This window comes from Nomia melanderi, chromosome 6 (assembly GCF_051020985.1).
Source record: "Nomia melanderi isolate GNS246 chromosome 6, iyNomMela1, whole genome shotgun sequence".
Classification (NCBI taxonomy): Eukaryota; Metazoa; Arthropoda; class Insecta; order Hymenoptera; family Halictidae; genus Nomia; species Nomia melanderi.
The window spans coordinates 2,826,656-2,852,432 of NC_135004.1; the positions used below are offsets into that span (position 1 = coordinate 2,826,656).

General features: G+C 44.5%; 1 protein-coding gene across 3 annotated transcripts in view; it reads left to right on the forward strand.

The window, feature by feature from the left end:
* Nucleotides 1–25,777, forward strand: part of retn (retained) — a 167,641-nt gene that overhangs the window by 116,556 nt on the left and 25,308 nt on the right. For all 3 annotated transcript variants that reach the window (XM_031977556.2, XM_031977565.2, XM_031977574.2), the window contains one exon: nucleotides 7,568–7,640. In XM_031977556.2, the coding sequence (XP_031833416.1) occupies nucleotides 7,568–7,640 (73 nt within the window). The remainder of the gene's footprint in view (nucleotides 1–7,567; nucleotides 7,641–25,777) is intronic.

Sequence of the window (25,777 nt, forward strand, 5' to 3'; positions counted from 1 at the left end):
CCATACGGAAATAGAGATTTCATTTATTATCCTCTGAAAGCAAGTTCGTCTGAAACTGGAGGTTGGAAAAGGAGATGAGGGCAAATTTGCAGTTCAGCGAACTTGCTCAATTTTTGTTATTTAATCCATAACTATCAACGTAACTACGACATAATTTCTGATAAGTCTGATTCGAATAGATATTGTTAATTTATCTCCCCACTTTAATTTATAAAGAATATACATTACAATAAAAATCATAAATAAAATGTTCCCACTTTTCTAAGACCATGCTTTTATTGCATCCTAAACTGCATGTTGATCTCACGGAACACCAACGGTTGCAGTTTAAATTTGTTTCGCCTCGGACCTAACCTAGATCTCTAAATTTCGAGCTCACCTAAATGTCTCATTTCAGTGATTCAATGAAAAGAAGAGTTAGAAAATGCCGCCAAACCGCGCGTTGACTGGAATGGGAATTCAGGGAAGGGGTTAAGAAAAGGTTGTCCGTTCCCAGGGGATTTCATAGAAGCGTAACGCAATAGCTGCGTATATGCGCCATTCGCGTCGTAACGATTATAATTGCCCGCGCTATCTTTAATGCCGTGGAAGCGGGTAATGGTAGCGGGCCGGTGTTACGGCCGCTCGTATAACGCTGGATCTTGATATCCCCACTAGCCGCGTCGACGCTCCGTTTCGGAGAAGATGCCTCGAATTTCGCGATGTGCCGCCGCCGTTTCGCGGATCCGCCGTCCCGCCTTCATTACGATCCAATAAAATTCAGATTAAACGGGAATGGATGGATAATACGTTCGAGGAACGGCACGACGGCTGTACTTAACGTTGCCACTGGCGGAGGAACGTATTCAGATTCCTTTATAATGAAATAAACTGGTACCTTATCACAACCAGACACGTGTTATTATATTTTATACCGAAGCTTGGCAACGGAGGAGTTCTTCGAAGGGTCGCAATGTTGCATTAAAAGTTACAAAATGTAGTAAATTCAAATATCTCGAAGAATAGACAAAGAGATATTGAATAAAATTTCCTTCTCTTATCGAGTATTTATTAATTCCCCAAGCTGAAAGAAAACTAACAAATCAAATTAGAAACGAAGTCACTTGAGGTCTTCGAACAGTTCGACGTAATCTCTAAAATTGAATCGATGAAACAGTAATGCGATTCAGTAATTGAAAGCCGTAATAATGAAAAACCTCTCAATTTGGGAGTTGCATTTGCCAAGTACCACCTTTATCGCCTCACAAAAATCAGCGATTATCGACACGATACCCATACAATCTCTTTAATATCCATTGTCTCGATTCAGAAAACAGTTTCGTGCTTAACGCCGAGCGATATTAGGTACGGTCACCCTTCGTCGAAGGTGTACGCGAAAATCAGCCCGCGTCTTGACCTCAAGGCCGTGCATTATTTCAGGCTGCACCCGTTTCCGTTCCAGCGACGCACCCTTATAAAGCCTTTTACGACCGGAAGTGGACCCCGTGGTCCCGGATCGCGGGGGCGCAGGAGCAGGCAATACGGGTACCGTGCGAAAATTAGTCTGCTCCCTGCAATTAAGTAGTTTCGGTGAACAACGACTCGCCTCTTGCGAATGTCCCTTTGTCGTCCATTGTCAACCTAGCTTCTCGTATCTCTCACACGACCAGCTCTCCCCTCTCAACTCCCTCCCGACTGGATGCTTCGATCCGGATCTTTCCTCGTAGCACCGTTTTATAAAAGAAACCGTCAAGGTGTTGGCGAAGACGATTGCAATCTGCCAAAGACACTGTGCAAATAGGCGAGGGCTGCGCTGCATAGTGGCGCAACGGTAAGCCGCAAGCGCACGCCGGTTTATCGTTGTTCCTTATCAGCCGGAAGAGAGGCCCAGTTATCTGGATCTCGCAGGCGGCTGGAAAAGAGCTAGCGCGTCGATAATTACTCCTCGTAAAGGTAACGACGCACGGCGTGTCCCCTGTGTTCTGCGAATTTTTACGGCGACCTGCCTTCCGGGTTGCGCTCGCGCTCGTAAAGTTCATCGGGCGAATGCACGCTGTTCAGGATACGCGGATTTCTATAACTTTGTGCTTCTGTGATGGGGAGTTTGGAAATCAGACGAATTTTTCGTTTCTTCACTGAGGGATAATTGTTTTGTAATATTTTTCATGTAATAATATAACCGTTGTTATAATTTATAATACTGTAATATTATAATCAAAAATTCCATCTTGAATTCTTGCCTTGCACCGTTACAGGCACTCTCTTCTTTCCTACATCTGAGCATTAATTTTTCTCGAAACCCACGCCACTCCACGAAAACCCTGCAAAAGCCGAATAAACGCTATCCAACGCCGGAAACAATGAAAAACTCTCGGCGCCGACTAAAGAAAAAAAAATTTAAATTCCAATCTAAGCAATTAAACGATCCGCGCAGTAAAGGCGCGACGGTTTCGCGGCTAATGGCCGATTAACAGGTTCGCGCGGTGTAATCGCGTCGATCGTGCCCGGGGTTCCTCGACAAACGACGCGACGATACGTCGCTAATGGCGGTTAATCTTCCTTACAACAAAACAAAAGCAGAAGAACAGCGGAAACCCGGGAAAAGAAAAAAAAAGCGGATGAACGGGAAGAATAAATCGGAATCGCGGCGCTAAGGGGCGCGTGTACATCGATCATCCGAGAGGAGTTTTGCGTCCCTCCCTTGTTGTTCGCGCAGGGACGAACGAAGCGCAGTAACCCGATCAACGTCGGCCCTGTATCGGGCATTATTATTCACCCGGGGCCCCGTCAGTCGATGAGAAGGAGAGGGCGGGGCCCGCGGAGCATGCATCATCGAGAGCAAATTCCGTTCGCCTCTCTTTATTTAACGGTGCAGCCGAAGGATAGGTGGAAGGATCAACCAGGCGTCCGAGGGATGAAGAGAGAAAGAGAGAGTGGGAGAGAGAGAACGGCGAGCCGTTCCGGCCGATCTTCACGTGGCTGCCGTCAGTCCGCTTAACTGTAGATCAATCAATATACGCTGGTTGAACCCTCGTATACACGCTGTTCCTTCTCTGTCCCACGTCCAGCTCCACCGTTGATCTCTCTCCCCCTCGCTCCAACCTTTTACCCCGGTCCTCTCCCTCCGGCTGCCCCTAACGAGCTCATCGCTCGCGCGGCCAAAGAAAAAACACGAGAAACTGGTACAAAATGGCCCTTGAGAAATGCCGTCCGTTCGTCTGTACCACGTTCGTTCGTTCGTTCATTCGTTTGTCCGGGTCGTTTCGACGACGCGCGAACGTCGCTGATGAGATCTGCACTGAAAAACGGACGCGCGCGATCTAGTGGGATTTCCGCCATTTTGGCGAACACTGCAGAACATTTTTGGTTTCGTTTTGTAGTTTGGAGGTGCGCGTTCAATTGATCTGTAAGTTTGAGAGGATCTTTTCGTGGGAGCAAAATATGGACTTTGTTTCAGTCGAAAGTTGATTTTGTTTGGTGATGCTAAATTAAGTGGAAAGTATAGTCGGGTTTATATGAAGGAACTTGGGAATTCGTTTTTATCATCTTGAGTATTTCTCTTAGTAATGTTGAAACTAAGTAACTGCGGCGATTCTGTCGGTTTCTAAGTTATTTGTGAACGTTCAGGGATCGAAAAGCACACTATTGCACCGCTTAAAATTCAGTTCCTTTCGAGATGTTGGACTCGAATTGATTGCGTGCGAAGCGTAACACGCAAATTGGAGTCGCGGAATAGCAATTAAACGATCACGTATTACCGTGGCGGATAGTATTGCTGGTATTGTAGGCGGTGTCTATTTCGAGACACCTGTCAGCGACCCTGGGAACGAACAGGATAATAGTCGATAGACCGGAAGCACCTGTGCGCCTTCCTCGAGGTGGAGAGCAAGTGTGTCGCGAGCGAAGCTGATCGGTGTACGATACGCGCCCATTAAATCGCCAGCCGACTTAATATTGGACAGACAACCGCGAGATCGACGATGACACGAGACGTTACATCGGCAATAAACTTTTCTATTACGCGTCACGGTTCGTGGAAAAATAAATCAGTTTCCGGTTACGAAATGCGCACAGGTCGAATAATGAACCGCTTAATGATCGCGAATCAGTTACGCATTACAATTTTATCGCTGTTTCTTTTACACTTGACTACTTCTAATTGATCCCGCGTTGCCGGGATTTAATTAATCAAGGCAGATTATACACACGGAAGGGAGGGAAAAAATGGTCGCGCAATAGGTGAAACCGTTCGACGCATTATCTTTTTCCGTGTTCGCTTGTTTTTTCCCTTTAATTCATAGTCTACTCTTGACGTTTAAGCGTTTCTTCTTCTCCATGATGAAGATTTATTAACTGAATCGCGAATCTTTGTGCGTATCATGTGCATAAGGTCAGAGATAAGTGTACAAAACACGAGATTCATATCTACGCGAAAAAAGTTAATGGAACTTTTATCTTTCAATCACAAAAATAAATCAATGTACAGTCTCTTGTATTATTATCTTTACCCATCACTTCTTATTCTATATTTTACTTTATTGAAAATTACGATTATTCGTGTTAAGATTCGCAGTTCAAGTACAACGAAATTGATTTTACAAACTCGAAACGAATGAAATCAACTTCATTTCGTTTATCTTTGCGAAATCCTCGATAATCTTGTCTCAGGGGTCACCGAGAACGGTCGTTCCCAACTGTACTCGCGGCAAACAAGAGCAACAGACACGCCATTGATACGCACGTCGCTTTTCGCAGTCGGCTTCGCTCGAAAAAGCCTCCCCTTCCGCCGACATCTTGGCCAGGATCTACCGGCGCGGCGGAGAGAACTAGGCAGGATGAACGCCGGGGTCCGACCGGCAAATTAATTATTATTCACCCCGCGTGAGGCCGCGTTACGAGGCAGCGCGTTTCGTTCAATGAAATTTATCGTCCGACGCAGATCTACGAGCCGGGAAAGGCTCTACGGAGAACGTCGCTCTAGAGAACGAGCATGGCGAACGCGCTAGTTCAACCCTTACGTTCGTGCATCTTCTTTCGCGCTCGTATCGATGTTCAACCAAATTAGACGGAACATGATAATTGAATCCTGAAGATTTGCCGCTTGTTTCTATTACATTTACTCGAAAGTTATTATCGGAAACTAACGTTGAATAGGACGTTGTATTTCTTACAAACAACTTCGATTTATTAAGGTTATTAAGTACTAAATATTATTATATGTATCCTATTTCTCTTTATTGCTATCTGTCATTAGATATTATAAATAGACGTCAAAACGTTTCGTTATTAGATATTACCAACTAAATATTATCAAATGTCTTATTAGATATTATTATTAGACATTACCAAAACGTCTCGTCATTCTACTTTTTAATGCGTTTATATTACAATCTCCAAATAAATATTATAAACAAGTAAATCAAAAGACAATAGCTTCCAAATGCAATACGCAACGCATAGGTTCAACGAAACCAATTATGTTATTATTATAATTCAATGATATGAAATTTCCTTAAAGTTCATTAAATGCGACGAAACTTGCCAGCCAACCTAATACTTCTATACTCTGAAATCGAGTTTCTTATAACAGAAATTCAACGACAAATCTACGCGATACGAGCGCGCTCGGCATGACCAGCAGCGAATAACAGTCCCGCAGCGCCGTTTCGCTTCTCGAAGATTTTACAAGCGTGGGTGCGCCGCGGTTGCGCAAGCTTGAGCGGTCGCCAGGACGCCATAAACATTCACGATCTATAAATCGGGAATCTCGCGGAATTCTAGGCGATATAATGACCGGGATGCATTTAACGGCTAGGCTGGTAGCGAGAGATGGGCCGCTCTGCGGGGATCGCGCGCCAGCGCAGCGTCACGCGACTTCAAAGACCGGGAAATCGGCGAACCGTAGAATCGTCGTGGATTCCCGCGGCTTATCCGCCGGCCGCGATGGCCGATAAAAAACAGAGGAATAAAGGAGAAGGAAGCGAGCAGCTGTAAGAATCGGTGACCGAGTCACCGAGAATAGCGATCGCCTCGGACAATGGTTTACAGAGTAACGCTTCGAGCGCTACTGAAAATAATCCTCGCGTTCTAGAAGACGATTTTACGAGTCCACTCGGAGGAGAGCGGTGGCTCGACCCTTCCGAAGGTACTTTCAAGCGCCGCTTTCATTAAAATGTTGCCGTGAACGGGGAGTTCCTGGAAGTTTTTTCGTTGGGTTTCTTTTAAAGTGTCGACTGAACGTGTTCCCTTAAATCCGCGTTGTCTAATGAAACGACGCGAAAAAGTATCACAGGAGCGATTTAAATTTGACTTCATTCGCGAGGTCGGAATTTCGAAAATAATCCAAAATGATCACACGCTTCTACAATCTCAATTTCTGGGTTCCTCACGTTGCACAAGCAATCTTGCATAATGTATTTGCAAAACTTTTTATTTCGATCATGTCGTTTCCGATAGATTTCCTGTTATTGTGCGTGATTAACCTTTTATACGCGGAGATTTCTAGAGGCGTTAGAAATCGTTTGCATAAAAAACTGTATCGGGTATCTGTCTAATACTAGGAACTAAGAAAAATTGATCTTTTATCGTTTACATATTCGAATTCTTTGATTCCAATTTTCGATTCTGGATATGGGAACATGGCGTGGCCAGTATCACACTCGTCTTTAAAGGGTTGAACATCTTGAACAGGGACAATCGTGAATGTGAGAATTATAATGGAGAACGCTAGGCTGGTAGGTTACATGGAAAAGGAATAGATACCTGGTAGGGTGGGGTCAGCTCGTTTTATAAAAGCAATTAGGGGGTCCCGGATTAGATATAGCGGATCGTACATAACAAATATGATAATACACCGGGGGCCCGCTAGCCCGAAGGGAGTTTGGCTTTCGCCCGGTCGAAGGGGGTTTCGGGTTATGAGGCAGGTTAAACGGAATCATTAATAATCGGGACTAACTAATCTGCCTGTCGCTATGAGCACACTTGTTCCACTCCTGTTTTTATTAGCCTGGCCTCTGGTGTAACATTTTATTCGCCCCGTGGTGGGGAATATACTGGAAGAACTAGACGCAGCTCGGTCAACGTGGAAGATCGATTTTCCCAGCTGGATCACGCGACTCACTGTTCTTATTGGTTCGCGATCAATCCAGCGATATCGCAAGATCCTGCTTCGCCACTTGGAAAAAATGAATAATCGTGTATCTTAGCGATTCGCTCGCCAGAGGTCTCTTCTTCGCGGATACTAAAATACGCAATTAACGCTAAACCATTAGTAATCGAGTTGAAAAGTATTTAGTACAGTATTAACACTTTGCATTCGGGAGGTAACTCGCTACTTGGTTTGATACAGTAAAATTAATAAGATTGATATTGAACATTAAATTTTGTGTAACGTATTGACACACAATATATTCTAATGAAATAAATCTAGTTCTTAGTTTATGTATGATTTCTCTTTAAACTGATTCTAAAAGGTGTAATCGATATTTCAGCAGAAAATGATGAATATTTCTAGTGAGAAACTGTCGAGTGCAAAGGGTTTAAAGGCTCGAATAACGTCTGGCGTTGACCGTGATTTTTCTGATTTCAGCTGTACGAGATCAATGACGACCCGAAAAGGAAAGAGTTCCTTGACGACCTCTTCAGTTACATGCAGAAACGGGGTAAGTTTCTATATATAAGAAACTCCGTCTTCTAAAAATTCTACTTTTCTTTTCCTTCTTGTAGATATCAACTGTTACGTTTACTCTTTAATACTTTAATTTCCACATCTCCTAAATTCGGCTGCTGCAATATCTTGTGCTGCTTTTAATACTAATATACTCAATGGTACACGAAATACACTGAATTCTGTTGAATCTACGAAATACAAGAACAACAGATCAACCGTGAGAAATGTGGATTTCCCCATTTTCGTTTCACGAACAAAACTATCTTAACATCTTTCGATTTCGATTAATTAGTAGCCAGTCAACCTGTCAGAACATTAAACATTCACGACATTCTCACACGAAATCCAAAGAACATCGCGTGTCCGTTAAAAACTAAAACTATCTAGTTGTTACAATGACAACTAAAACTACCCAGCGATCGAATCATCCAATGCCTATCTCCCTCTGCGAATTACAACGCAGCGATTCGCCAAGGTTTCAATTGAATTACATCCTTAATTGCATCGTACAAGCACCGCGTTATACAAGATGTCCTACATTCAATCGAACCGTGATCAAACACTGAACGGTGCCTGGTACTGCGGATTGAACTGAGCGCGCCTCGTTCCACGTCGCAGATTATTATCGTCCGATCCGCGGATCATTCGCGGGAATTGATTCCGCAAATATTGATCGTTCGGATCGTCGTCCAAGGCCAGATTCGCGTCGACCGTTCGCCTTTACAGAAGGGGAGAGGTGGAATCCTCTCGCCAAACGCGAGAGACGCGAGGTAAAGACTGCTATCTCTCTCCGTCTGTCTTCCTTAACAATCTTCTTCTTTCCTTCCCTCTCTTTCTTTCTCGCGCACGCAGATCTCCCCGCATTTGTCTCCATCGTCGCCAGTCGGCGAAGACGTATTACGGATCGCTTGGCACGCATTCGCGTTCCAAACGGGCCTGCAATTTTGTCATAATCCCGTGGACGTCCGACGGGGCGGGACGCCACCAAATCCCGAAACGAATCTCCGGATTTAACCTTAGACCACCTACGCTCGCGGAATCCGCGCGCGCTGTACTTACTTACTTTTCGCACGGAAATATTCCGTTCCGTCTGCGTAACGCGGCGAAATATCGGAGTCCATTTAGCGACGCGTTTGTAACGTATCGTCGTTACGTGGTTAATCCCTTCCCGGTTTTTCGAAACAGAATTTTGTTGGTTTCGTTAACGGCTATTGGCGCTAGTCGTGTGGTGGTTAATTCCTTTGCGGCTTTTCGAGGCTTTCTTGTTTTTCCAAAATGAAATTTTGTTAATTTTGCTAATTTTATCAACGTCGATTGACGTTAGAAGTATCGAACAGTCTAATTGGTTAGTCATTTCGCGGCTCTTCGAGGGTCTCTTGGTTTTCGAATGAAATTTTGTTGATTTCGTTAACGTTGTTTGACGTCGAATGAATTGAATTGCGTTCGCTTCTTTTTGTCAAAAGAACGACAGGAGTATATTCATTTAGATCATGCTTTACATTTATTTATCGACTCCGTTCCGACGTCAAATTGCAAAGGGTTAAGAGATCGCAATCGTTCTTACTATTCATCGATTGCAGAATTCAATTTGCCATGGTGAATCACTTCCTTTGCAGTTCATGTAAACAGTCTGTGATAATGATAATGCGATGTACGAAGTGAAAACTGCATTATTGATGATCAAGGAAATTTATTCCATCTGAACACATGAATCGTATCAAACTGGTCATATAATCTTACCAATATATTCTCTGTCGAGTATCTTTTACTCTTCCATCTATTAAAAACGTTCACACTTTCGACGAATAGAAGAAAAACAATTGATTTCCTCACCGAAACGACTCGCCGCGCAAAACTCATTGTAATGCAAAATAATTCTTTTGTGGGCACTAAATTTGCCTCAATAAAAAGAGAAGAAAAATGACTTCTCGAATGCTGGACGTTACATAAGGAGAAATGTCTGTGAGCGTTTCCCTTTCATGCCCCGAAGCTTTGCAACATAGTTTACTCGACACTTACCGCGAAACAAGCGTGTAAAATTTCAGTGAATGCCAAAAGGAGAGCTATCGGAGGATCGTAACGAGTGATCGGAATTCGGTGAACGCGAGAAGATATAGGCGGCCGCTCGTATAGACGCGGTCCACCCGGTATATTTAGCACCCACGCACCTGTCGAGGTCCGCGGCATTGTCGCGCGAGAGTATTCGCATCGCCGCCGCGAACTTCGGAAACCGTGCCAAGGTATTTAGAATACGGTGAACACTCGCGCGGCGAGCTACGAGCACTCCCGCCACGAATTCATCTTTCTTCGGCGCAACGAACTCCGATGTGCACATGCACTTCCATATTCACCGTCTTCTGCCCTCTCTGAGATGCAAACTTCATCTTTCGTTTCATTTCTGTGGGAGTTTTTATCCTCGTAAACGATAGAAACGTAGAACTACAACCGTAGGAAAGCTGAACACTAGAATAACCGGTCGAATTGACTTCTTGAAATTTCTTTATAAAAACTGCGAGAGCGCATCTATCGAGGTTTCAATTGATTTATGATTCACTTTGCATATTGCTGTATCAATTTCCTTTAGCATTTTTCAGAGTCATTTTTAAACCTGTTATTTGTTTAATAATTGCAATAGAAGAAATCGGAAACGGTCACTTTGATCCGTCTGATAGTTCTAGTGTTAAACAATAGGTGAAGGTAATTTGTATGATTTCTCGGAAATTTACGCTTGCGAAATTTCTTTGTTATTTATCTATATTAACATCGATATTTGAATGTTGATAATAAAAGGAGAAGCGTTCGATTTCAAATGAACTTTTAATTAATTTCAAAGATACAAGTGTTATTCATATTTGCTCTACTGACTTTGAAATCTTCATCATGTGTTTCACTCGATATCACACAACAAGATGTTAACAAAGATTTCGAAGCAAAAGTAGACGCACGTGTGAAATTGAAAACTGTGCTGAGAAGTGAATTTATATATTTCTTGTAAACACTTTACTGATTCTCTTTGATTTGCTTTGCCTTCTGCGGTGATATTGTGATCGAAGCACGTTTGTTGGCTCTCTCTATCGGACTCGTTATCCGAAAGATACGGGCCGGATATGAAAATCTTCCGTGTCGATGGGCAAACACGTGCCACGTGTGTTAAAGATTGCATCCGTGGAATTCCTCGTTCTCGTCGGTGACGGACAGTCGATCGTTTCCGTGTGAATTGCGACCGCGCGATGGCTCTCGTATCCGAATTAAACTAGTTACTATCCGAAAGCCGAAATAACTGGCTCTGTGTTCTTTGCCGTAAATACTTTGCGCCGAAATTTCAGTTTCAACAGGTGTAACAGCGTATTTCAAAAGCAGTTCATCTGGTGAATCATTACTCTCTATTTTAAACATATTTTAATAAGAACTCTACAACATTTAATGCTTGAATCATTATCCGACACAGTTTTCTCTCTGAAATTCGATGCTACTGGTTACTAAAATCTAAATAGGTCCTTATTTCACGAACATTCGCCCCTGTGGTTCAGTTATTCTTGTACGCGAACTCTATAATAACTAACATTGAATACAATGTTTGAACCATTACCTCTCTAAAATGTTATATTTCGAATTACTGAAGTCTAAATAAATTATTCTTCCACAACTGTATAACGTCTAACATTGAAAACAATACCTGAACCATTCCTCCTCCAAAATGTTACACTCCCAATTACTAAAATCCAAATGAATTATTCTTTCATTTAAACCATATAACGTTTAATATTCAAAACCTTATTCCAAACAATTTCCTCAAAACTCTACTCAGCTCTTCCTAGCAAACGACTTTCAAACTACTGTGTTCCGTTCCCGGTATCACCGAGGAGTCAGGTGGAAGCGTCACCGGTGCACGTGCGATCGAGTTGCAGCCCGGGAATTCCGGCGATCGAGGGATCCAACGACGTCGCGTTCACTAGTCGCGAAAATTACGGGGCATTATTCACGGTGTCGTGTCGCGCGACGTCGGTTAAAGGAGGCGCCCGAGCACACACGTGCGACCCGCATCTCGTTTCCTGCGCACGTGGATGCTCGGGACGAGCCGGCCCGCGCCTAGACGCGTCCAAGTTCCTCGTAAACGTCCACGTGGTTAAAGGGTCCGACAACACGTTGCATCTGCCTCCGCCTAGATCAGACGAAATTAGAATCTAACGCAGTCGGAACAACCGATGCTCCGCGGACGCTCGTCTCACTTTCTCTTCGAGACGCGTAGGAGCCGAACTTACCAAACGGGTCGTTCACAGGTTGACTAGCTTCACTTCTCGAATGTTTTCAAATTCTACTGAAACGTCTGACTGGTTCTTTACTATTCAATTAATTTCATTGGATTTTTCTACTGTTCATTCTGTCGAGTTAATCACTTCGACAAAGGAATGACACAAAAGGCAACGATCTGTCTAGGGAAGCATTGGAGAAGTTGATGGCATCCATCGTTCATTTATTATTGAGATCAGGCGAATACAGGTTTCTATGGAAAATTGATTTCTGAAGGAGCGGGACTTGGAACGAGACTAGTGACATTAATGGCATTTAAATGTTTGTAACGTATTGAGAAAGTTGACATGCAATTTTATTTTAATTGTTTATAGCGGAGTTTGAAGTGTTAGGATTGTTTGTGGTACCATAATTTTAATATTTGTTAAATTGTCTTAGGTAAATTAGTGATCCATCATTTTAGACTGTAGTTGAATTTAAAGACTTTTCAGATTGTCAAACCTTTTGAGATTTCGAATTTGAAATTTTCTCCTATCGTCATGAAAATTTGAAACGATTCCCAGCGTGGGTCCTAAACATTATGCACACCCTGTACAACAGAAGATTCGATTACAAAGCGATCCGTAAGAACCGGAAACGTCGTCGTCTCTCTAATTATAAACACTGTGACTGGTTTCATCAATCAACCGTGGTGGTGATGCGGCCCGGCTCTCCTTCTGTTCCCTTTTCTTTTTCCCTCTGTCCTCCGAATTCGAGCTCGAGACCGTGCTATTATTGTATCTGCCACGGTGATCAGCGAGGACGGGATCCACGACTCTTTTCCGGGATTTTCGACGCCGTTTCAGAATCAATTAACGACGCGTTATTTTCGAAACTTTGATTTTGGAAGACGAACGATCTTCTGATCACCACAGCTCGCGATGACGTCCACTCTGTCTAGTAACCTTGTCTTATAACATCCTTCTGCTATCGTATTTTCTCAATCAAAATTTACCGTTATTTTTGCGGTATTAATAAATACCAATTTCAAGATCCTATTTTTCAATACGAAGAACCACGGAATTATTCAAGTATCGCTAAGAATCATTCAAGTAACATTAATGTAGATAAAGTTACAAAAAGAACCAAGAATAAGCTAGAAACTATTCAATTAGTTATCCAAATTTTTGTTTTACAACTAAGATAATTTGCATTCAATTTAATCCACTATGTTAATTGGATTTTAAGCAAATGTGGTGATTGTAAAAGCTCTGGTGAGAGCAACACGCTTTTTATGTTCTTCTGTATTTTAACTTTGATCAATAGTCCAAAGGTTCGATCTAGTGTCCAAAAATTTATTGGTGCTGGGATTTGGATGAATTTCCATTTCCTTTAAATAATTGATGAATTTTGCGATCTCTTCCTTCGCAGTGTTTATAATTCTGAAACCTATCTTCGATCAAGACACACCATAGAAATCCGATTAAAAACGTGCTAATGGTAGAGAGCGAGAGCGAGAGAGAGAGAGAGAGAGAGAGAGAGCGAGAGCGAGAGCGAGAGCGAGAGCGAGAGAGAGAGAGCGAGAGAGAGAGAGAGAGAGAGCAAAATAAAGGGTGGATCGTTGAAGCAAGTAGAAGCAAGAGGTTGCGAGTCAGAAATTCGCCCCCCGTAGGTGTCTTTATCGTGCCGACGCGAACAATGATTCGATGCTAACGCGATTCATAACACCTCGACCACGTCCAGTAGATAGAGAAGACCATTCATCAAATCCGGCTACATTAGTCGAGCCATCAGCAATCGGTGTTTGCTATCGACGCGGTCTGCCTTCGAGGCAGCTATCTAACACAGTTCTCGCCTCGCCTCGCATCGCGTCGGCCGAATTAATTGCCGTGAATCGATCGGCGAGATCGTGCGATAGAGAGAAATTGAAAACCACGGACGAACGATTCGCTATTTTCTTTTGACGTTTGGGATGCTCGAACCGGAGAAGATCTATAGAATAGAATAAATGTATGTATGTTCCTGTGGATTCGTTGATGTTTGCTGCGTTTATTGCTGGAACAACTTTCAGGAAGAGAAATGGAAATGTCAGTGATTGCGAATGCGTTAACTAGTTTTGTCTTTGGAGTCGAATATTGGTATATTGAGAACTTTGAGAATACTTAGGATGGACATTCTGTAGTATCTAGTATCTAGTATCTAGTATCTAGTGTCTAGTGTCTAGTGTCTAGTATTTAATGTCTTGTGTCTTGTATCTTGTATCTTGTATCTAGTACCTAGTAATTTAGTATCTAGCAATCTATTATCCAGTAATCTAGAGAGAAAGAGAGAGAGAGAGAGAGAGAGACCATCTAAAAATTTAGAAATTTAGAATATCCTATCTCTAATCTCTGATATCTCTATCTTCCAAACATCTACCTCATTCCCTTATCCCACAGAGCTCAATAATAAAAAGCTGAGAAACAAATAACCTAGAGATTCAAACCGCAATACACAATTCAGCTTCTCAAAATTCAAATCCCCTTCAAACGATCAGCACAAAGTTTCCCCCCGGTGAGCACCGGTTTCTACTCGCAACCTTGTAGTTCTTATCGAACAAACTTAATCCCGTCGGGCAACCTCGTGTATCGCTGAAATCGGTAGCCAGCGATCGAAGAACAGAGTTCCAGCGAAGCGGAACGACGCGACGCGGCTCGGATTCAACGAGACTGGCAGCGAAACGACTGGATTATCTTAATTAACGGTCATAAAGTTAATCGTGAATGGAAGGGAGAAAGGGACACTGTTGCCGTGGCTGTTTTATCGGGCCCGGTCGTTTCATGGCGCTTATCTGACCAGGGCCCCTGAATTCGGCGCGGCAACAGATAATAGGCGGCCATTCCAGGCTACAAAGTGTCCCGCGGCCGTCCGTGTATCAAAAGGACCGACCGGGCAACCGGAACGCACAAATTCGCGTAAACGGATCGTAATCGGCGGCGATAACTCGGGCGTTAACTTGAGAACCGGTTCGTAACACGGGACATGCTAGTCCCGTCCCCGATCGCTGGCAGCTTTCGGAGTAAGCCACGATTCCTCAGCACGCGCTCCTCGCTCCTCGTTCTTCGTCCCCTGACATTCATACACCTTAGATGATCTTCGATTCTCGGCTGGCAACTTTGTTAAGCCCTCGTCTTGTGATTTTCTGAGCGACAAAGATGATCCGCTTGGGTTTACTCTTATTAATCAGCAAGAATGCGGGAAGTGCTGATAAGTATACACTTGTTTTGAAGATGAGACACTTATGATGGCAAAGTAGGTTTTTGCTTTGAGTCGTGTGTATTGAATATTGATTTTCATTGAATTGGATTTTTATAATTTCTGTCTGTGTAACGTGGAAATAGATGCAATACATATTTGTTTTCTACAAGTTTTGGAGAACTTCGAAGTATAAGTGTCTGATTAACTGTGCCACAGTTAATGTCAATGTGATATCAATAATCGCATCAAAATGGATACATTGAACTATCACAAAAACTAAAAGAAACAGAGAAAAAGTTTAAATACACATCGTGTAAATCAAAGCGTTGCTATCAAGGAATATAATAAGATATGCAGAAGGATCGGCCAAACCGATTTGTCGCGATTAAACCCGATTGTTTTCGTTTAGCCGTCAAACGCAAGGGGGAAAGACCGCGAGCGCGCGAGAACAGCGGTCGCCGTGGTGCGCGCCGACGTCTATCGAAGAGGAACGTTCTTTTATTTATCGCGCGTATTGCCTAGCACCTCTCCGGCCCGACCGTTATAAATCTCAAGCCATTTAATATGCAAATCCCGGCACCTCGGACAGCCCGAGGTCTCCCCCCGGCCTTTGCTTTTTTTTCATCGCGAACGAGTTTCAATCGCCGATGTAATTCATACTACGGCTGGGACGACTGCGCGCGAGAGCAATGCCATTCTCTGTCGAATACGTTATTATCTTACTCCTCTGGGGCCCCTCCTCTTCCTCTGGCCGGCCGTTCCTTATTCCCGATGGTCCTCGGGCCGGCAGTTACGCGCCAACACTCCCACGAGGCTTTCCCTCTCTCCGTACCCGCGAGCTCAATTTCATTGGCCACCATGATAAAATTATCTTGTGACTGTAATAATTAGACTACGATCATTATGCAAATTCAAATATTCAAGCATTCAAATTCGAAGGTTCAAATTTAAAGGTTTAAGTGCGAAAATTCAAATTCAAAGCTTCAAATTCAAAGGATCAAACTCGAAGGTTCAAGCTCAAAGGTTCAAACTGAACGCTCAAATTTAAACATCAAAGCCCAAATATTCAAATTCCAATGTTAAAATTGCAATATTCAAATTCCAATATTCAAATTCATATTCTATCATTTGATACCTCCAAAAGGGGACTATCACTGCATTCCCAACCGCTCAGTTTCACTTCATTTCACCCGTTTCCCATAAAAATCGTCGTGCGTCATAAATATTGTGTCCTTCTATCAAGTCGCATGAATCCCATTTCACTTAATTATTAACGAAGCAACAAACGAATTTATCGCCGAACAGCAACGCCCGAAATAACATCATGATCGTCGGTCGGTGGTGATTCAAAAGCGCGTTGCGCGTTGATCAACTGTGTGTTACGACCGCTCGGAGAAAAGGTACATGCGTTTTTACGCGGCGCAGGCAACGCGTTAGCGGCTCGGGCGGAACACGTGTTCGGCACGAACACTTTTCGCCACACGCTCGCGAACGGGCACGCCGTGCGTGCCGTCTGCGTACACAACGCGTTACACGGGTCGCGGTTCGTTCTCGCGCTCCTCTTTTCAACAACGCGTCCCGATACTTTGTAACAGGGGCCCGTTCCCCTGATTACCGGCCTGTTTACGCGCTGCTCCGAGAAACGAAGCTGAAAAGAACAGCCTGCACCCTTCGCAACGGGAATCGCTGACGGGTATTGAACGAACCATTATTTTCATGGGCGTTGAAAGATTTAATGATACCTGTGATGTTATTCTTACCAGCTATACATCTTCATTTTATAATTAAACATCCTATATATTACAAACCCAATATTTATACGATTTTGCATAGGGACATGTAACATTGAACGTTCGAAAACGTTTAACTACTTTCCTGTAGAAAATCATAACTAATATAATACATATCCCATTTCTAAAAGTTAATGATTCTTCACATTAAAAATTCTGTAAGCTTCAACCTCTTCGCAAGCCATGGCTAAGTCCTGCTTCAATGACTACAATAAACTTCCTTACCCTCATTGTTCTTAAACTAATTCGCCCATCTATCAAGTACACAATATTTTCCACGAAACCAACCCCAGTCTAGACACGTTTTACAGCAAACCACCTCAAACTCTATTGAAATGTTTCCTAAGCTGTAACCAGTCTCCAGTCAGCAGGTTCGCAATTATGATTCTATTCCCCGCAACCTTGGCTCACGTGAGGTCGAACCACTCGCCCCGCGTCCCTTCTTCTGCTAGTTCCGTCCCGAAATCGAATTTACGGTTCCCGTGATCCACGCTCGTAACCGTTCGCGTTATTTAAGGACTCCCCATTTCCAGCGCGCATCACGGGCGGCTTCTCCTTATCCCGCGACATCGCGTCTTCATACGTTCCTCGGGGCACACGCGAGCCTCCGCCATCTTTAGACCCCCACCCATCCATTCATTATGCAACGCCGCGCAATGGTGGGCGATGTGATTTGCCGGCGCACGATCCTCCGCGTTTTTTTTTTCCCTTTTCTGTCTCGGTTGTTCTCCTTTTCATTGCTTTTTTCTTCTTCTCCTTCTCTGCCCCCCTCCTTTTTTCCTTTATTATTCGGTATTTTGTACCGGGAGCACGTTCCTGTGCGCCGTTATGGGATAACAGCGCGACATCACGGCATGCCGCGGCCAGCCTCGATCACCCGCGAAAAACAAGTTTCGCGAGTTACTTTTTCCCTGTATCGGCAGAAGGGTTCCAAAGCTTCCCTATAGTTTGGATATTTTGGGTGGTTTTCTATTTGTTTTGTTTCGAATGTCGATGGCCTATAGGCACTTCTCTTCTATGATCCTTTGGATCGATTATAATTTGTTTTGCTTTGGATTGTAGATGGTTATACTTTTCCTTGATCCGTCGAATCGTTTTCAGTTCGTTGTTTGAATAGTCTATGACTGTACATTCCTTCTTTTGATTTTTTAGATCTTCTTCAATTTTCATTTCTCCAAAATGACGATCGTAGCTTTCTCTTTCGATCTTCCGAATCCTCTCACAATTTTCGTTTCTATAATAATTATCACCTACACCTTTCCTTCTTCAGGATTATCTTTAATCGTTCTTTTCCAAAAAGGTAACAACCGTATCTCACCTTTGTTAAATTCTTGCATACTGTTCCCAATTATTTCCCTTACGATAATCACAAGACGAATCTCTCGACAGCGTCTCGTAACCTCGATCGCGATCGTTTGTAAAGAGAAGCATCCCCTCTCGCGGTGCCAGTGCCAGTACAAAACTGTTCGGTTTTTTGACGATGCCTGCGAGCCGGGAATTAAAGAATGGACGAAACGGTCGACGAAACGTGGAACGGATCTCTCCGTCTCTCTCCCCCTCCCGAGGGCTTTATTACGTAATAAATATTAAAATTCATACGGGTTGCACCTCTACCAAGAATCGATCTTCGACCGGTCGAAAGGGACGGCTATAAAAGTCGGGAGGAGAGAGACGATGTGCTCCTCACCGCCGAAACCCGTGTGCTTCTCTGCCACCCCCCTTGCCCCCTCGCACCACGCTATTTTACTTTTATTCGAGCAGATCCATTCCGGGACGGTTTACGATCTCCTCCGCCACGGTATAGTCTATCGCGCGCGCTTTGTGAAACACGCGGGACAGACCCGCGGGGAATGGTAACTCTCCGCTCATCCCTATTCCCCCTTGCCCCGTGGAAATCGATCGATTAATTAGCCGTCGGTCGGCCGGTTACGTTTCTGATCATTGGAACTTAGAATCTCGAACCTTGTAATGCACTTCTATTGCAGAGATTCTTCGAGAGATGAACATTGTTAATGTTACATATGTAGAACCCGCTGATACAGTTATCTTAAAGTTCAAAGTGGAAAAATTACAGGTGTTATTGTTTTAATTATCTGTGTTCGTTTCGATGTTGCGATCTTGAGACCTTCGGATTCTGAAATTTTAATATGTCTTCGATTAATCGTTGCTTATCGAGGATTTATCCCGCTAACGAGAAGATAGAGCAAGGGGTTAGTTTCTTCAACAAACAATGGTAAACGAAGCTTTGCTGAAATCTACTAGTCTTAAATTGAGTGAGAAAAAGTATGACAAGATTAAAAGACAACATACCAATCCTTAACAACAGAATCTTCTCGAAAATAACGAATACCAACAAGCTAAGGCTCCAGATATCCAAACAGCCCTCAGCTTCTCAATGCTCGATCAACTAAAGGCACCATCAACCTGAAATCCTCGGTAACGTCGGCTAAACCGTCGAAGCGTAAAATCGAAGCGCGGAAGGCGCGATTAGAAGACAGACGACGATAACGGCATCCCCGTGAGTCTAATCGTTCGTGGAAACGTCCAGTTGTGCGCGCTCGCGCGGGGTGTGTGCGTGCACGGGTCCGCGGCTCCGCGTGCCAGTACACCTACCCGCGTCCAGCGAGCAGCAGCGTAGAGGGGGATGCGCGAAAGCGTTCTCCAGCGTGCTGGAAGGGGTCCTCTTCTCTCCTTCCAGCCCAAGCCAGTCGAACACCTCGGGTTTCTACCTTTATTTGTATCTCGGCGAGCCGCTCCAATGTCGTTTTATCGCGTTTACGACCTTGTCGAGCAAATGTACGAGCCAGCGTGGACGCTCGACGACGACAGACCGAGTCAATTCAGCCTGTCCATAAACACCCATCCACGGTTACCTCCATAAAACGAAATAAAGTCCTAGGCTCGCGGCGCGCATCGCCGCAGTCCGGAGGATGGGCGGACTCTCTCGCCGTTCCCCTGCGAGTGATGGATTTCCTCTTTGACGGATCGCTCGTAAACCACCTCTAAATGTTTTCTCGGAAACGTTGCGTGGCCTGGAGAGAGAAGGGCGAGGGTTACGGGGGGATAGGAAGAGAAAGAGAGGGTGAACAGGGATTTTCGAGCGATCTCTCGCGCGCCACTGCAGTCAACCCTCCGGCCGATCACGGATCAAGCTGCTTAGAGCCACCCGCTGTTTTTAGAGGGTCTTAAATCGGGATTATGTCCGGATTACAGGATCCTCTGCGCGGCGAGCCCTCTATCTTCTGGTAGCGAAGGATTGCGTCGAACCTGCCCCTCCTCCTTTCCCGCCAAGCGAAGACGATCTTACAGTCATCCCCTAGGGAAACCTTGCGAGAGTCTTCCTGCCTTTCTTGCTTTTCAGCTGGTCCCGTGTTTGATACCGTGATCTGGGAGAGGTTCCTTTTATAGTTTCTGTCGAGTGAAACATGAATTATTATTTGCAACGAATTGCATTCCTTTTCTTTGTTGCCATATGTCATTGCGACTTGTTCACTGAAGATGTGTGCCGTATACGATGTTGCTGTTTTTAACGTATTATAGGATGATTATTGGAGTAAATGTTTTCAGCAGGAGTTAGCACCATAACTGTCTGAAAGACATGAAACTAACCCATTCGTGTATACAGCAGAAGATTGATTACCATGGAACAGGGTACAGCCGTAGGATTCGTTTAAACCGTGTTTCTAGTATTATGGGGTTCAAGGGTTGCCGTGCGTTTTCGGGGTTACCTGCCGCAGCACGAATCGCGTCGCTGTCTCGGTCGGTGCCAGGATGGTTTGAAGAATTCGGTAATAGGGAAACGCCTTAGAATCACTCGGCGAATGTATTTCAGATTCTAATTTAATCATTTCGCACGCATCTTAGTTCTCCACGATCTATCGATCCAGCACAATTCGCTGCTGGTCCATCAGAGAAAAGCCTAGTCCTAACCGAGAGACTTCGTAAATTGTCTGTAGTCGACAAAGTGACTTAGCATCTTTCTAACGGAAAATTAAGTGAACAGGAGAAAATGTATTCTCGAACTGTTTCGAAACTTGTGTTTTATCTCTTACTTGTAGATCGCTATCAGTCGATTGTCCCACTCTCTGGGCTAGCCTAGAAGGCTCCCGATCATCCTCGCATTTCCTAGAAGTTTCGTGATAAGGATTGATTTATGGATCCCTGTGGACCTACCGATTTAGTCGATCATTAGCAATTATTCGGAATTCTAGAATGTAACAACGTACCTCCCACCCCTTACGGTCTGATGATTGATGCCTTGGAGGCGAGCGTGGCCGGAGATCGGGCCGGGTCGGGCCCCGACCGTGATCATCGCGTTTTCGTGCAGAAACCCGGGAATTTCTTCGACATTAATTATTATAATGCGAATCCGATGAGATCTGACCGGACTGATGCCGACATTCCGGAGACCAGTAGCCGTTGATCGCTGACCACGCAAGGCATCATGTAAATCGTGTCATTTTTTCGGGAGAAATTACGCCGGAATCTCGGCCGTCTGGCCTCACGAATTTATCTCCTACGCCGCGTCGTTTTTGTGCGTGTCTGGACTACTTATTTCGTAACTGGTCAATCATTCTGGGATGATCTTTGCAAAAAGATGAGAAGCTCGGTAGAAGTCGAGGATTGGTGATCCCGCCTCTTAAGCATTCTCTGAAAGACATTATTACTAGGACATAAGAACAATTGGAAATGGATAAATTCTGTGATAATTATACGATTAATCGGTGATCGATGATAAAAGCAGATTTTCTTCGACTGTTCTCTTTGCGAAAGGTAGAAAAGTTTGTGTATGAATCGAATATAACTCAATATTTCTCATTTCCGTCCCGTTTCAAAATCACTGAATCCATATTGATACTTCTCTAGGCAATTTCCAAGTAAATTCATTTACACGCGTATTGCACTGGAAATCGCGCAGAAGATTCTATTATTCTTGCAAGACCACAAATCAACCTCATTCGAGTCTCCCAAAGAATGACCTCATTTCCAATCAGCAATCATTCATCGCTATAAGGAAGACACTTGTTCAAGCTGTTCCCCGTGCAATCCAACAAAGGTACGTTCTCAAGATGTTTCCTCAAGTGCAAGTTTCGCATGAAGTTTCCGTGGTCGCATAAGGATGGCAAGCACAGCGTAAGCGCACCTGTCCAATTAGTTGCTCGCCCGTTCTCGAATTCGACCTACATTTTCCGGCGCCTGACAAGTGACCGGGCGGCTTCCAGCATCCCGGAGCAGCTAAGAGGAAGAGAAACAGATATATACTTACTACTATACTTATATATATATATATATATATATATATATTGTATATATCCATATACATACACATACACGCATACACGGAGAGAAACAGAAAGACAGAGAGACAAAGAGAGAGAGGCAGCGGAGCCACAGCTCTTCGGCACGTTCCAGTGCTATAGATAGCCGGCGCACGCGAACCGAGGCGAGCTTCCTCTCCGAGCCGAGCGAAAAGCATTTAGCAGGATGACGTTCGCACATTCTAGACGTCTCGACGCCGGCCGTTCTCGCCGATCATCCGTTACGTTCCCGTGACGTAATTGTCGAATTCTTGCCCCGACAGTCCGCCTTCGGCTGCTTCGACTTCCCTTCACCGCCTCGCGAGCCGAGGCTACGGCTTCTCCTCCTCTCCGACCGTGCAGTGTCGAGCGAGTAGTACTCTTACATGCTAACCTTCCCGCCGACGTTCGCGCGACCGGGCGTGCGTGTACCCGCGCTTCGTGACAAGAATTATCGTCCTCCGCTGGGACGATCGATCGATGCTCGCCTTCATCCGTTTTTCCCTTCACCCTTCTCTTCGATGCTCTTGCCCTTTGGGGCCTTCGGTGTCTTTTGCTTAGAGGATTTTTGGTCTCTTCGTGCGAATGTTTTGCTGTGTACTTTACTTGGGTATTAATTCTTTGCTGTACACCTTTCTTCGGTGCTGATACTTTGATGTGTACTTTGCTGTTGATGCTTGGGAGAGCGGAATCAAGGAACTTCCAAGAAACTTGAAGCTTTTGTTCGTTTTTAGAGATTTTCATAAGTATTCTGTAAGTAACAGGGTGATCTGATGAGCCTCTCGTTAGAGGTTCGATCGCCACGTAGTGAATGATCAACCTAACAGCTTTTCTTTAGAGCCTCTGGCAAAAGATATCACCCTATAATTCGGGGTTCTACAGGTCTATCTTAGAACTGAAGGAATTTTTCGCGACTCATGATACATTTAGAAAAGGTTTAGATCGATTTACATACAGCCATACAGTGATTGCTCCGATTTGATTACCATAGATCCGATTTGTAACAATTGATACATTATCCCTGTCACGCTTGCCACTATCTCATCGTTGTCCTGACGCGACGACTGCAGACCAGCGACAAATGTATCTTATGTTGTCTTTATGGACCAGCAACTTGCGCCAATTAAGAAAAGACATTGATAGGTGGGAATAGGGGATATTTGGTCATTTAGGGGTTGATGAGTGGACTGGAGGGAATGAGAAGAAGGGGATGCTGGAAGAAGAAATCGGAGAACGGGTTCCGCGTTCTGTGGCCCCGACGCCGTTGCCCAGGCGTGGGAAGTGAAATACGAGCGTTGCGGACGGCCAACGGCCATTTCCATCCCGCCGGTTTAGTATTGCCGGGCCACTAAGTCTGAACTAATTTGCTTATTAATATTTCACAACAGCGCCGATCGCTCTGGGGGTTCTTGATATATCGTTCCTGCCCCACCACCGTTCCCGCTCCCTTTCTTTCTTACCTTCGAAACTTATCGGTTACCGTGCCGCGGTATCCGGCCAACCTGAGGCTGTGAGTCTTGTTTTCCTGACTGTCGACATTGTGGCGAGATCAAATTTTCTTACTTGGAATACTAAGTCGCGGACGAATGATTTAATTACTTAAACAAGAGATCGCTGTATAGTTTTCTTTTCTCGTGTTATTTAAGAATATGATGCACGATTTAGCTTCGTATGCTAAAGGTTTTGTGTATCTTAAAGAATCCTCGTCCGTAAAAGGTTAATTTTGGTTTACTGCCGTCATAACCTAGTGTTACTCATCGTAATCGACGATTTTTGAAATTTTGCCTCGAATATTGTTAAAAACGTAATCATTTTTTGCTTCAGTATTTTGTTTCATGTTGAATCAAAATTGTTTGGTGTAGATTCAATTTTTAGAAACTTTAGTCAATTCTCTTGTTCCACTGTTTATTAGCATAAACAAGAGACACGTTATGCAACGGAATGCAAGCTCGTAATATTAGTAACTTCGCGTCGCGGTTCGCTAATATCGCGAATTTGTATTTTATTGTGCAAGAGGCCCCGGGTGGTAACCTTTCCGTTGCACCGACGACGCAAGCCAAACACGTGTCAGCTTTTATCGCGATCTGCTCCACTGGCAATGACGCGCCGCCCCCGCTCAGCTTTTCGTAGAACACGCGTGTGGTTGACCCGCCTTTGTCTCTTGAATGAAAGAACTTCGGTATAACCACCGTTCAGCTCTGTCCCCACAAATCATTTTATCTCACTAATCACTACGAAGCTGCGTAGTTTCGATATCATCGATTTCCTGATCAGTCAGTTGAAAATGAAAAGACATGGCTGTCGATCCTGGAGAATTATCCATTAATGCGAAATAAAGTTGAGATTCTCGCATGAATAAAATTGCATTATTTAACATAGAGTCTCCATTATTTCTTTCTTTAAATCCAAAGTTTCGAAACTTCCTCTAACAAGTCCCACTAGCTATCACCAGATGAAAAATACACTAGAGATTCCCATCTTAATCTGAATGTGATCTGTGAATTAAAATTAGATTAAGAATCAACTATATATAAAAAAATTAACGCACTTTAAGGGTAACTCTCAGGCGTCATCTCTCTTCAAATCAGTTTCCAAAAGTATCCGTATCGCATCAGAAAATGTTAAATATTTCTACTTGAGAACCTTCGAGTGCAAAGGATTAAAGACGCTTGTTCACAAGGTCTACTACACCGTCTGCGCGTACAATTCGCGTAAAACAGGGGTAGCACGAAGTGCATCTCGTGGGTCGCGAAATAAACATAGATCACGAGTCGAGGAGGACGAGCAGCCGCGAGGATCGATGGCCGATCGTGATTTCGCACGATCCGCAGGCCGGAAAACCGCGTGGAGTCCGCGCAAAGGCTGCGAGGGACATCGTTTAACGAGCTTTCCTCAAAGACACGGGCGTGTTACGTGCGGCAAACGGTTCGGGCCGGAGGTAATTACCGCGAGACGAGCTGCCTCGCCGCGATTAACGTCGTTAAAGCTCACAGCCGTATCGGCGCGTTTACGATCCCTGACGAATCCGCGTCGCAATACATAGCCGGCGAACCGAGCCCGACGCCGTCGCCTTTGTCGTTGTCGTTGTCGTTGTCGTTGTCGGTGTCGTTGTCGTTGTCGGTGTCGGTGTCGTTGTCGTTGTCGTTGTTGTCTTCGTCGCGGCCATGGAGCCGTCGAATATTTGGGTCGTGACGCGACGATGGCCGTCGCAGCGACGGACTTAAACCCTTATTTTGGCAGAATGACAAACACGAATCGAAAGTTATTTCTGCGGGCCTCGACACGCTGCCTGATTTATGCCTGGCATCGGACAATAACGCGACCCGGCCGCCGTATCGCGGCCTGCATTGGCATTTTATAACCCTGTAAATAGCCGGCGTCGCCGTCCGCGGCTTCTCAGAACGATTCGATTCCCGAGAAACCGCGACGGATCCCCCGATGCGCTTCGAGAGTCGACGCTCCTCCTTTCTTCCCCGTCGTTTCACCTTTCGTCGACTTTTTTCCTGAAAGTGCCACTTCCTTTTCAGTTTTATTCTCGATTTCGATCGCTTCGTCGTCGAATCGGTTTCGCTGGG